General features: G+C 42.6%; 1 protein-coding gene across 1 annotated transcript in view; it reads left to right on the top strand.

Moving 5' to 3' along the window:
- PYGL (phosphorylase, glycogen, liver) overlaps nucleotides 1–14155 on the top strand; it is a 43394-nt gene that overhangs the window by 27660 nt on the left and 1579 nt on the right. The window contains exons 8-19 of the mRNA XM_012663799.1: nucleotides 2593–2736; nucleotides 2968–3060; nucleotides 3824–3970; nucleotides 4306–4469; nucleotides 4998–5112; nucleotides 5690–5791; nucleotides 5917–6064; nucleotides 6194–6252; nucleotides 6358–6499; nucleotides 8390–8597; nucleotides 9533–9667; nucleotides 10103–10169. Of these exons, the coding sequence (XP_012519253.1) occupies nucleotides 2593–2736; nucleotides 2968–3060; nucleotides 3824–3970; nucleotides 4306–4469; nucleotides 4998–5112; nucleotides 5690–5791; nucleotides 5917–6064; nucleotides 6194–6252; nucleotides 6358–6499; nucleotides 8390–8597; nucleotides 9533–9667; nucleotides 10103–10169 (1524 nt within the window). The remainder of the gene's footprint in view (nucleotides 1–2592; nucleotides 2737–2967; nucleotides 3061–3823; nucleotides 3971–4305; nucleotides 4470–4997; nucleotides 5113–5689; nucleotides 5792–5916; nucleotides 6065–6193; nucleotides 6253–6357; nucleotides 6500–8389; nucleotides 8598–9532; nucleotides 9668–10102; nucleotides 10170–14155) is intronic.

Below are 14155 nucleotides of genomic sequence, written 5' to 3' on the forward strand. Positions count from 1 at the left end.
TGGTCTCGAATTCCTGACCTCAAGCGATCCACCCGCCTTGGCCTCCCAGAGTGCTAGGATTACAGGCGTGAGCCACCACGCCTGGCCTGAAAGGAAGTTTTGACTGCATTTTTACTACAGCCTGTCACATGCGATCATGTGTGAAATACTCCACTTCTGGTGTCATGTGAATGCTCAAAAAGTTTTGGATTTTGGAGCATTTCAGATTTTGAATTTTCAGATTGGGGATGTTCAACCTATAGTACCAATACAGATAGTTTTCTATACACAACTTCTACTTTTTATCAAAGTTATACTTGCATGCAATTGATTTTCTGGATACTTACCTCCATGTTTCTGAATAACATACACTTATTGCTACTCTTTGATTTTTCCATATTTGTAATTGTTTGTTGACTCCCCACCACTGAAGATGAAGACATAGCTCACAATCTCACAGGCACTCCCATCGCCACCACGCAGACACATACTTCACACCCCCAATTCTCACAACACAGTTACATCATAACTTCCACTAGCTCCTTAATCAGTGTTCACATTGTTATGACTATGTAAATGATGCAGACAGCTGATCTGTGCATATATGTGATTACCAATGATTACTTTCCTTTCTTTAAAATGTTTTGTTTTTCTTGGAGTTAATAATTGTTTATTGCTTGCTTGCTTTGTTTTCTAATTTTCCCTGATTTATTCTACACTCTATACCAGTTGTATAAATTTCCTCTCAATATATGCAAACACATTAGGTATTCCGTTAACTCAGTCTTTTATTTTTTTCCTGATAAATATCTTTTACTTTATTTAAATGTCCACTTTTAGTAGTCAAATCCCAGAAGAAAATGCTGTTTTTAGAAGTATGTTTAACTGGAAACATTCATATTTCCATTGAAATTTAGCCAATTATTCTCGACAGAAGGTAAGCAAACTTAATGTTGCATGATAAGGCCACCATGAAGTATCTCATATTAAGCAAAGACCCCACATCAGAGTTGGCAGCTTTTGAACAGAGTATGTTTTATATCATCTGTGACCCAAGAAACCCCTGATATTTTCCTGTCGGGCTAAAGAAACAAGAAACACAAAGGCCAGTGACTATACTTTTAAGTATTAGGGAATTTAGAGCCCCAGATATTCTATATGCAGTCCCTTGTGCTCTTGTTTGTTTGTTTGTTTCAGTAAGACTCTGTTCCAAAGGCTCACATTTTTATAGAAGCTACAGTTTTTCACTTCCAGGACCAGGTAAAGACAGGGAAGCCCCCTGATCTATAAGATCAAAGGGTGATGGCTCAGTGTCTTGGTGACATTGAGATAGTTGGGCTGGTCTACAACAAATCCATGTGGGAGGAACTTGGACCTGTCAGCCACCTTCATGGCATTGAAGACCTCCACCCTGCACACCTTGGCGTGGCCATGCTCCTGTCCCAAGGCCAGGTAGGGCATGCTCGGCCAGTCGTAGTTCTGCTGGTGTGTCTCAATCCACTGCCCACCAGGAATATGACCACAGCCATTGGAGGAATGTCAGGGATGCAGTGCCAGCCACACTCCTCAGGAAGTCCCCAGCCTACTGCCAACTCCGTATTTTGGACAGTCACTTATGGATCTCTCCTGGATTGGCTGCTCTTTGGGTCTGCTGCTCCACCATCATCTTGGGATCTTCTTTCCCTATGATTCCAAGGACCGCTGTCCTCATCTAATTTTTTTTGAGACCTTACATATCACAAAGCGTCTTTATTCCATCCTCACATTGATGGTTTGCCTGGATACAGAACACTCAGATCTTTTTATTGTCTTCTGGTTTTCAGTGTTACTGAGAAGTACAATGTAGTTCTGATTGGATTCATTAATAGTCATAATTAATTAATTCTGGTGGAATTAATACTGACCGCCTATGTTCTGAAATTTGATTGGGAGAAGGCAGCCGAGGGTCTCAACACTCAGTACATAAACTTTCACTAAGCCCCTCCCCCCACATTTTCAATGTGGATGGCACCCCTGTCTTCAACTGTACCTGCTGCCCCCCAGTCCAGAGACCCCCGTTTTACCATCTCCAGAGAATATACTCCAGCTTCTGCCTGAGTTGGGAAGGGAAACTGCTCAAGTGTGGGAACTGGAGATGAGGTCTGAGGTGAACTGCTCTTTAGACAGACTCTCAACTAACCTTTCCCCATATTTTCATTCCTACTTCCAAAAACACTTGGTGCTACCAATTTCTGAGTGTTTAGGGGTTCCAGTGTATAAATGGAACCCTCAAAATTTTGGCTCTTTTCCACCACCAGGTCAGGATTTGGCTTTCTTGGGTCTCATGGCTCAATTACCACTCATCCGTTTTTCATGTTAAAAGGTCGATGCTATTGTCTCTCTCCCAGCTTCTTTACCCTTCATCTGTATCCCTTTTTAAAACCCCTTTGCTGCCACTTTAATAGGGTTTCAGCAAAGAGCAAAAACCCGTGCCGTGGCATTCAAACTGCCGTCTTTCACCAGATGTCCAATGGGCTTCAGTCTTAAAGTTCCCAGGGCAGGAGACACTGGTCACATTTTGGCCACACCTACAATGTGAACAAACCACTTTCATTTGGTCTCTCTGGCTTGAAGTTTTTTGAAGGGAAGGAGCTCAGACTGAAGCAGGAATATTTTGTGGTGGCTGCAACCTTGCAAGATGTCATCCGCCGTTTCAAAGCCTCCAAGTTTGGCTCCACCAAGAGTGCGGAAACTGTGTTTGATGCCTTCCCAGATCAGGCAAGTGTTTAGTCTGTGGGCGCAGGTGGGATCCACCGAGGGATCAGGATTGCCTATCAAATGCATGTGTCTCTCTCTTAATGCTGGAAAGGTTGAGTAGGAAGAGTAGTAGGTGTCAAGCGTTTCATAGAAGGTGGGCATATTGTTTGGTGCTTCCCCCAGACATGTGAGGATGAGGAAGCCAGACCCTGGTCACCAGTGACCATCATGTTGATGTCCTTTCCCCACTAGGTGGCCATCCAGCTGAATGACACTCACCCTGCACTCGCCATCCCTGAGCTGATGAGGATTTTCGTGGATATTGAAAAACTGCCCTGGTCCAAGGTCTGGAGTGTTTGACTTCTTCCTTTAATTAGCCGGAATGGCTTCTTGGCTCTTTGCCAAAAGCTCCTTTTCTATAATAGTTATTCAATGTAAGTTACTGTTGCTAACTTCCAATAGTTAAAAGTATATTTTGCCCGAATGCTGACATTTCTCCATCCTTAGTGCTTTACAGGGATTAAGACTATAAAATGAATAAATGAATACATTCCTAATGGGATGCATTGGTTAGCTGTATTAAGGCTTATATTGTGTTTACCATTTTTGTGTCTAAAAAGATTTAAAATGAAATTCTCTCACCTCAGAAGACAACTAATTGAAAGTGTCCCCATAACTTTGGAAGTCAGCATTTTAAACATAATTTGTGTCTAAATAGATTTAAAATGAAATTCTCTCACCTCAGAAGACAACTAATTGAAAGTGTCCCCATAACTTTGGAAGTCAGCATTTTAAACATAATTTGTATCTGCTAAGAGTATTGCTTAAATTTTTATTCCTCAACCTTTGTGTATTTAATAAATAAAATATATGTAAGGATAGTAGAGATTTATCACAATGCTGCCTTAAGTTTTATCAGACAGTTTTACAAACAGCTTTTCTTCCCCCCTAAAAAAGATTCCCCATTATCCAGACCATTCGGGCACCTAGTAGACTTGAGTGTGTCTGACTGCATACACTTAGAGCTGTCCAGTTGCAGAAGCTGGGACTGAGGAAATGTGTGGCCCTGTGTGATGGGTGTACACCTGACTTCCCCCCTTTCCCCCAGGCATGGGAGATCACCCAGAAGACCTTTGCCTACACCAATCACACGGTGCTCCCAGAAGCCCTGGAGCGCTGGCCTGTCGACCTGGTGGAGAAGTTGCTTCCTCGACATTTGCAAATAATTTATGAGATAAATCAGAAGCATCTAGATGTAAGTCATTTCAAAAGATTCTTACCCCTTAGGAGAATGAGGTCTCAAGGCTTTAAGGGTAGCGACAATGTTCCCCTTACGAAACTTGAGGCATAAACATCTTTCAATCATTGATACATCAAAAGTACTCAAGTCGGAGTGGGGCTCAGTTAGACACTTTTGGAAAGTGCAGAAATGGAGGGATGGTGTCTCCCTAGGGATAACTCAGCCCCTCTCCATGGCAGTGAAGCTTTATATTCATTCTACCAAAGATTTTGCTTGGGGAGTGAACAGCATAATTCCAGTGTTGCTTTAAACTTGAGTGACCAGCAAGGTCTTTCTCTTCCTTTGGCTAGAGAATCGTGGCCTTGTTTCCTAAAGACGTCGACCGTATGAGAAGGATGTCTCTGATAGAAGAGGAAGGAGGCAAAAAGATCAACATGGCCCATCTCTGCATTGTGGGCTCCCATGCCGTGAACGGCGTGGCTAGAATCCACTCAGACATCGTGAAGACGAAAGTGTGAGCCTCCGTTACTCTGGCAGTGGGTCTGACACTGGTCCACTAATGGAGTGATGCTAGTAATTGCAAGGCTGCATTTGGGGATGAGAAAAGGCCCTGTTGAAATGTTTAGAAGTATTTTCTTCTATAGGAAGAACATTTTTCTTTAAAAAAAAAAAAAAAGAAAGAAAGGAAAGAAAAAAAAATGGCTTCATCTCCAAACCATCCTAACTCTAGACTTAGGAGCCCCCCACCCCCACCGCCAAAAAAACCTATTCTACTGAAAATTTTGGTATATATGTTTGGGCCAGGAATTCAGATGGATGTGATTAATGTGATTAGATTTGGAATTTTTCTTGTAATTATTTTGAATTGCAGATGAATTTCTATGTAGAATGACAGCCATAGCTGCTGTCAGCCCCTCCCCCTACCTTTATTTAATCTTTCTAAGCCTACACCTGGCTTCTTGAATATAACTCTGAACTTTCTCCACTGTGTGGGACCCTGCCATTTCAGCCAAATTCAGTGATGCGTCTCTTCCATCTCCAGGTTCAAGGACTTCAGCGAGCTAGAACCTGACAAGTTTCAGAACAAAACCAATGGGATCACTCCGAGGCGCTGGCTCTTACTCTGCAACCCTGGGCTTGCAGAGCTCATAGCAGAGGTAACTGGGAAGTGCTGAGAGGAGGGAGGCCTGACTAGAATGTAAGAGACATACGAGCGCACTTAGAATTTGCAAGCCCAATCTGTAGCACGGCTTCCACAGTGAGTGGCTTGTGCAGTTGTACAGGGCTCCATGCTGGGTTTAATTCCCTGCTGTAACCATCTCGAAATTCTTAATTTCTGAGGAATTAAGTAATTGCGAATCCTGTGAATTATGTAGCTGGTTGTGGCTCACAGTATTCATATGACACTCAGATAGAAGATGGTATCTCTATTTAGTAAGAGAGGATAATAAAGCTCCTATAAATAACTAATAGAACTTGGGTTGTTGGTTACTCTTTTAAGTAGATTTCCTGTTTTTAACATTTTAATACCACTGAAACTACATTTAAGATGCTAGCAAAAGTCTTCTTCCCATATAGAATGTATAGCCTCTTCTTTGAGTGAAATTGTCCTACATACTGTGTGGTACATGAACTATACTGTTGTAGGTGAGTGAGCGCCACTCACCACATCCTGCTCTTTGGGACTTGATTCCCGCCCCTGAATTAAAGTCACCTCTTCCTTTAAATTGAAAGAAAATCGGGGAAGACTACGTGAAAGACTTGAGCCAGCTGACGAAGCTCCACAGCTTCCTGAGTGATGACGTCTTTCTCCGGGAACTGGCTAATGTGAAGCAGGTGAGGCTTCCAGGTGTGGATCCCCTCCCCGGCCCTTCCCTTGAGGGTTTTTATCTAGTTTTTGAAAACACATACCCAGTGATTTTAAGTCAAAAGGGCTCTGGCGCCGTGCACTGTCTCAACAGGAGAATAAGCTGAAGTTTTCTCAGTTCCTGGAGAAGGAGTACAAAGTGAAGATCAACCCATCCTCCATGTTTGACGTCCAGGTGAAGAGGATACATGAGTACAAGCGGCAGCTTTTGAACTGTCTGCACGTGATCACGATGTACAACCGTGAGTCAGCCCTCAGCCCTGTAGCCACCGACAAGCCCCCTTGGAGGTGGAAGCAGCAGTCTCGGCGTAGGTCTTGCCACCCTAGCTGTCAACTGTCTTCTGTTCCATCCTCTTCTCCATCTTTTTCAGGCATTAAGAAAGACCCTAAGAAGTTATTTGTGCCAAGGACAGTTATAATTGGTGGTAAAGTATGTTGATTCTATTCAGTGGGGACTTGAGGGCTCTAACCTCTTGCCATTTCCCGGCTCTACCATGGCTGCCTTCTTCCAATGTGTCTGACCTTCTTCCCCAAGGCTGCCCCAGGGTATCACATGGCCAAAATGATCATAAAGCTGATCACCTCTGTGGCAGCTGTGGTGAACAATGACCCCATGGTTGGAAGCAAGTTGAAAGTCATCTTCTTGGAGAACTACAGAGTGTCTCTTGCTGAAAAAGGTACTGTCCTCATTGCAAAACATGCAGAGACCAAGGTAAATTCTAGAGATTACATGGTGCGGAAAATGGGATGGCTGACCTTGTGGAGCTTGTAACTTAGGATAGAAGTTTTGGGCAGAATAAGGGCCTAAGGCAAGAGCTTTTAAAATGACGCAGATGGCAATGAGATTGCTGTCCCTGGAGTCAATATCACAGAATTACATTTGCAAGCGCATTTTCCTCCCAGCCGGTGAGAGCTGGGTGCTGGAGAGGAAGCCCTGAGGTTTTGGCGTGGTACAGATCCTGCTCTACAAAAGAGAGGAAAGGTCTTCAGTTCCCAGCCCCAGTTTTGCAAGAGAACACCAATTCCCCAGTCCCCAGGTATTCCTCTGGTCACTGCATGAGAGGAAGGGCTGTCATTTGTTCATGTTGCAACAAGAAATGAGGGCAGATATCAGGTTGCCAAAGCACGAGGCCTACATGTGCCTCACAGGGGCACCCTGCGATCAAGCATGAAGTTCCCGCATGGGGACAGCCAGATGGGCAAGAAGCCAATGTTCCCTTTCTCTACCGTTGAGATCTTTACTTATTTGCAACACATGCTCACAGAGCACTATGCATGCAGATGCCAACTGTGTATTCACCCACTTCCCAAACTGAAAAGATAGAAGGGGAACTTTCTCTTTTTGTGGTGTTTTGGGCCCCCGATGTGACTGTTTAAGAACTGTCTGTATAAAGAGAAAAGAGCTAGATTCCTAGGGATGCAAATGAAGATAGCTCTAGTCAACAAATAAGCTCTCAGAGTAAAGCAGAGACTGGTCCTGACCTTTGTAGTTAAAGGAGGCCCTTCCAGCATCTCTAATTTGTGTGCAAATCAGCCTGAAAGGTCAGAGATTTGGTGTCTAGCCCCAGGCACACCTCAGTTATTTCTTGGTAGAGAAAATGGAAGGAGGGAGGTGAGAAGTGGAAAGAGTGCAGACAATCCAATCTCAGGTTGCAAATGAGGAGTTAGGAGAGATGCTCTGAATTTCATGGATCAAGAAAGAGAAGTTTTGGGGGATCTGTTAGTTTGGGATTTTTAGAGACAGGGTCTCCCTTTGTTACCTGGGCGTATGAGGGCAGTGGCATGATCATAGCTCACTGCAGCCTCAATCTCCTGGGCTTAAATTATCCTCCTGCCTCAGCCTGCCAAGTAGTTGGGACTATAGGCATCCACCATCACACCTGGCTAATTTTTGTATGTTTTTTGTAGAGGTGGGGTTTCTCTATGTTGCTCAGGCTAGTCTCAAACTCCTGACCTCAAGCAATTCTCCTGCCTCAACCTCCCAAGGTACTAGGATTACAGGCATGAGCCACCATGCCTGGCCAGGAAAGAGAAGTTTTAATATAATTTATAAAGTAGGGTATACACAGCACAAAGCAATAAAAAGGACATGAGAAACCTAGAAGGTGGGAGGGTGGAGGGGGTGAGGGATAAAAACTTACCTGTTGGGTACAAAGAACGTGATTCTGGTGACAGGCACACCAAAAGCCCTGACTTAAGCATTATACAAAACACTTGTACCCCCAATACTTTGAAAAAAAATTATAAAGCAGAAGAAATAAAAATAAAACCATAAAAGTTAGAAAGAAGAAAGAGGAGAAGAGAAATGTAGCATCAACATTTATAGCACAGTCAATAGATAAAACCTTTACAGATCAAAAAAAGATTAGTATAAGCGTGTAAGACAAAAGTGATTGCCTGAATCAAAGGGAAAGAATAAAGTCTGCCCTCTACACCATTTGAATGTTTAACTTGATGTGCGTGTATTATTTTAAGGATCAAAACAGCCCAACTAGATACATGCTCCCGTACAATACAAGCAGATCGAGAGAGACAGAATCGCTAATTTTAACTTGACTTCCTTGCAGTCATCCCAGCCACAGACCTGTCAGAGCAGATTTCCACTGCAGGCACGGAAGCCTCAGGGACAGGCAATATGAAGTTCATGCTAAATGGGGCCCTGACCATTGGGACCATGGATGGGGCCAACGTGGAAATGGCAGAGGAAGCCGGGGAAGAGAACCTGTTCATCTTTGGCATGAGGGTAGATGATGTGGCTGCTTTGGACAAGAAAGGGTGAGAAAGCACCTCCTCTTTGTTAGGCAGGTCACCCCCAGGAGGGTATGTAACCTCAGCGGGCTTCCTGCCCAGGCAAGTATCCCACTGAGGCTGAATCACATGAGAGGTGGGAACAGAACAGGTCCCTTGAGGAGCTGTCCACAGATTAGAATTAGTAAACCCAGCAAGTAAAAGTAAAGGGCCCTTGAGCACAGGCACAGGGAGTAGTTGCTGTTTGTTATCAGAGATGGCAGTGCTGACCTCAATGAGCTATTCAGCTCTCCGTGTCTGTGACTTGACTTTGATCAAAAGATGAACCAGTTTCTAGCTGGAAGGATTTGCCTATAATGTAAACCATGATCTAGGGCTCCTTTAAGATGTCAAAGAGATGGACTAAAATGTGGTAGAGAGTAGATACGGATGTACAGAAGCACTAAGGAACATCTTTTTCCACTGAGTATCTAGACAGGTTTATTAAGCTGAGTTCAAGCAAGAAATAAAGAAAGAGTACTCCGCAAAGGAGCCATGAGGATCACAACATTTGGAGGATGTTGAATGTACTTCCTGAGCCTAGGAATTAAATTGCACTCCGTAGCAATTTTTGAGAATCTATGGGTCCAAAAATCAACTGGTCACTTAATGCTTGTTTAGAGCCATAAAATCTGCTTTGAAATGGACCTTGATGTATTCTACCACATTAGACTATTGTTCTTTCACTAGAATGTTCATTATCTACTGTTCTTAGTGTCTTCGGTTACAAGGAATCAAATGGGGGAGAGGAGGCTTCAGGATCTAGTCAAAAATCATTTATACCCATAGTGAAATCTATAATGATTTTTTAAAATGCTAGTATTTCTTAGTGCATTTTTCACAGCTAACACAGTGTCTAGAGTGTTGTTAATCACACACTAACAGAGCCTTATTCTTATCACCCACCCACCCCTACCCTGCAGGTATGAAGCAAAAGAATATTATGAGGCACTTCCAGAACTGAAGTTGGTCATCGATCAAATTGACAAAGGCTTTTTTTCTCCCAAGCAGCCCGACCTCTTCAAAGACATCGTCAACATGCTCTTTTATCATGACAGGTGAGTTCCCACAAGAAGATGGTACTGTTTGGACCATGAAAAAGAAAGGAGACTATCTTAAACCAACTCCAACCCACTCCTGTAGATCAGCATAGATCTGTGATCTGATCAGGTAACCTAGGATTGAAAAAAAGTTAGATGTTCTCCACCAACAATGCCAGAAAGGTTTAAGAATAATACCCACAAATCTAGTATTCTCCTTCCACTGGTGTTCCCAATTTTCAAATGCATCCAAATGTGGCATTCTTACATGTGGGAAGAAACACAAAAGGTTGAGGACTGGTCAAAATTCTTAAAAACAGAAATATGAGTTTGGTAAACCAGCCATGCCCGATGTTAAGCAAAAGAGAATTTTAAATGGGATCTTAGCATGCACCTGATAATGAAGCTTTTTATCGTTTTTTTTTTCCCCTTCCAATCACAAAAAAAAAAAAGGTTTAAAGTCTTTGCAGACTATGAAGCCTATGTCAAGTGTCAAGAAAAAGTCAGTCAGCTGTACATGGTAAGTTTATAAGTAAAGTAAGTTTAAAGTTTGTAAGTTTATATTTTTAAAGGAAACCAGTTTACTATGGTTAATTAAAAGTTGGGGTTTTTAAAATAATTAAATCTAAATAGCAGGGCCCCATTAACCAATTTTAAAAAAGTGAGGCAAATGTCCGGGTTAGTCTGATCAAAACTTGACTTTTCCCAGGTTTAGGCAGAGCCTGGGATTGAACATTTCAACAGCACTTGTGAATTTGTTAATATCCAAGTTAAAAAATCACAAATAATTCAATATTTATTGAGCACCTACCATGTAGCAGGCATGTCCTGGAAGCTAAGTATGTAACGCCTCAGAGAGGCATCGGGGGCCTTCTTTATGCCAAGAAGGATGCTGGGCGCTGAGAACACAGCATGAACAAAGCCAAGGTCCCCCCCCTTCCCTCAAGAAGCCTGTTTAATGCCAGGGTTCTTAACTGGAGGTGCACAGCGGAATCACCAAGGCAGCTTCATTAGAGTATAGATGCCAGCCCCCCACTGAGGGATTCTTCCCCAGCAGTGGTGGGGTCACTGTCAGTATTTGGAAAACCTGCTATGATAACTGGGAGGCTGAGCCTTGGTTTACTGGGATAAGGACTGACCTCCTATTCTTTGAAAATTGCAAAATAAGTACCTCTCCTGTACTACTCATGGAGTGGGGCTATATGAAATAGAATATAAATGTGGAGAAAGAAGAGAGTATAAAAGTTAGAAATAAGAAAGAGGAGAAGAGAAATATAGTGTCAACATTTATAGCACAGTCAATAGATAAAACCTTTACAGATCAAGAAAAGATTAGTATGAGCATATAAGACAAAAGTGGTTGCCTGAATCAAAGGGAAAGAATAAGATCTGCCTTCTGCACCATTTGAATGTTTATCTTGATGTGCATGTATTATTTTAAGGATCAAAACAGCCCAACGAGATAAATGCTCCCGTACAATACAAGCGGATCAAGAGAGACAGAATCGCTAATTTTAACTTGACTTCCTTGCAGTCATCCCAGCCACAGACCTGTCAGAGCAGATTTCCACTGCAGGCACTGAAGCCTCAGGGACAGGCAATATGAAGTTCATGCTAAATGGGGCCCTGACCATTGGGACCATGGATGGGGCCAACGTGGAAATGGCAGAGGAAGCCGGGGAAGAGAACCTGTTCATCTTTGGCATGAGGGTAGATGATGTGGCTGCTTTGGACAAGAAAGGGTGAGAAAGCACCTCCTCTTTGTTAGGCAGGTCACCCCCAGGAGGGTATGTGACCTCAGCGGGCTTCCTGCCCAGGCAAGTATCCCACTGAGGCTGAATCACATGAGAGGTGGGAACAGAACAGGTCCCATGAGGAGCTGTCCACAGATTAGAATTAGTAAACCCAGCAAGTAAAAGTAAAGGGCCCTTGGGCACAGGCACAGGGAGTAGTTGCTGTTTGTTATCAGAGATGGCAGTGCTGACCTCAATGAGCTATTCAGCTCTCCGTGTCTGTGACTTGACTTTGATCAAAAGATGAACCAGTTTCTAGCTGGAAGGATTTGCCTATAATGTAAACCATGATCTAGGGCTCCTTTAAGATGTCAAAGAGATGGACTAAAATGTGGTAGAGAGTAGATACGGATGTACAGAAGCACTAAGGAACATCTTTTCCACTGAGTATCTAGACAGGTTTATTAAGCTGAGTTCAAGCAAGAAATAAAGAAAGAGTACTCCGCAAAGGAGCCATGAGGATCACAACATTTGGAGGATGTTGAATGTACTTCCTGAGCCTAGGAAGTAAATTGCACTCCGTAGCAATTTTTGAGAATCTATGGGTCCAAAAATCAACTGGTCACTTAATGCTTGTTTAGAGCCATAAAATCTGCTTTGAAATGGACCTTGATGTATTCTACCACATTAGACTATTGTTCTTTCACTAGAATGTTCATTATCTACTGTTCTTAGTGTCTTCGGTTACAAGGAATCAAATGGGGGAGAGGAGGCTTCAGGATCTAGTCAAAAATCATTTATACCCATAGTGAAATCTATAATGATTTTTTAAAATGCTAGTATTTCTTAGTGCATTTTTCACAGCTAACACAGTGTCTAGAGTGTTGTTAATCACACACTAACAGAGCCTTATTCTTATCACCCACCCACCCCTACCCTGCAGGTATGAAGCAAAAGAATATTATGAGGCACTTCCAGAACTGAAGTTGGTCATCGATCAAATTGACAAGGGCTTTTTTTCTCCCAAGCAGCCCGACCTCTTCAAAGACATCGTCAACATGCTCTTTTATCATGACAGGTGAGTTCCCACAAGAAGATGGTACTGTTTGGACCATGAAAAAGAAAGGAGACTATCTTAAACCAACTCCAACCCACTCCTGTAGATCAGCATAGATCTGTGATCTGATCAGGTAACCTAGGATTGAAAAAAAGTTAGATGTTCTCCACCAACAATGCCAGAAAGGTTTAAGAATAATACCCACAAATCTAGTATTCTCCTTCCACTGGTGTTCCCAATTTTCAAATGCATCCAAATGTGGCATTCTTACATGTGGGAAGAAACACAAAAGGTTGAGGACTGGTCAAAATTCTTAAAAACAGAAATATGAGTTTGGTAAACCAGCCATGCCCGATGTTAAGCAAAAGAGAATTTTAAATGGGATCTTAGCATGCACCTGATAATGAAGCTTTTTATCGTTTTTTTTTTCCCCTTCCAATCACAAAAAAAAAAAAGGTTTAAAGTCTTTGCAGACTATGAAGCCTATGTCAAGTGTCAAGAAAAAGTCAGTCAGCTGTACATGGTAAGTTTATAAGTAAAGTAAGTTTAAAGTTTGTAAGTTTATATTTTTAAAGGAAACCAGTTTACTATGGTTAATTAAAAGTTGGGGTTTTTAAAATAATTAAATCTAAATAGCAGGGCCCCATTAACCAATTTTAAAAAAGTGAGGCAAATGTCCGGGTTAGTCTGATCAAAACTTGACTTTTCCCAGGTTTAGGCAGAGCCTGGGATTGAACATTTCAACAGCACTTGTGAATTTGTTAATATCCAAGTTAAAAAATCACAAATAATTCAATATTTATTGAGCACCTACCATGTAGCAGGCATGTCCTGGAAGCTAAGTATGTAACGCCTCAGAGAGGCATCGGGGGCCTTCTTTATGCCAAAAAGGATGCTGGGCGCTGAGAACACAGCATGAACAAAGCCAAGGTCCCCCCCTTCCCTCAAGAAGCCTGTTTAATGCCAGGGTTCTTAACTGGAGGTGCACAGCGGAATCACCAAGGCAGCTTCATTAGAGTATAGATGCCAGCCCCCCACTGAGGGATTCTTCCCCAGCAGTGGTGGGGTCACTGTCAGTATTTGGAAAACCTGCTATGATAATTGGAAGGCTGAGCCTTGGTTTACTGGGATAAGGACTGACCTCCTATTCTTTGAAAATTGCAAAATAAGTACCTCTCCTATACTACTCATGGAGTGGGGCTATATGAAATAGAATATAAATGTGGAGAAAAAGGAGAGGGTTCATACTTGAATTTTTAAAAAAAAAGAAAAGGGAAGAATAAGGAAGACTATACTATTCTGAGGGGAAAAGGCTAGAGCCATGTGAATAAGCCTTCACATGCAAAGTTATACATCTGTATCAAATGGCTCTCTAGGTGTGTTTTGTAAATATGTGGAAAGGTTGACCGTCTCTGACAGAAGAGACTGTGAGTGCATTGCAGGTTCCCCAGAGGAAGAGATGGAGAAGGCGGCTAGCTCTGTGCCAGGACTCCAGGGTGGGCTTCACTAGCATTTCTTTCTCTTCCTTTGCCAAGGCAGATCACAGAGTAGTTCCTACAGCCATCCTAGATGTCCCATTGGGGTTTTAAAATGGGATCATTGAAGGCCTGTGCTGATTTACAGCCCTTACCTTCTGGTAGAGCCATATCCAGTCCCCCAACAGCTACAGACCAGAGTAAGTTAAAGTTCATGGCTACAAACAAGCAGGGTGGTGGC

The sequence above is a fragment of the Propithecus coquereli genome, unplaced genomic scaffold, assembly GCF_000956105.1.
Source record: "Propithecus coquereli isolate 6110/MARCELLA unplaced genomic scaffold, Pcoq_1.0 Scaffold83, whole genome shotgun sequence".
Classification (NCBI taxonomy): domain Eukaryota; kingdom Metazoa; phylum Chordata; class Mammalia; order Primates; family Indriidae; genus Propithecus; species Propithecus coquereli.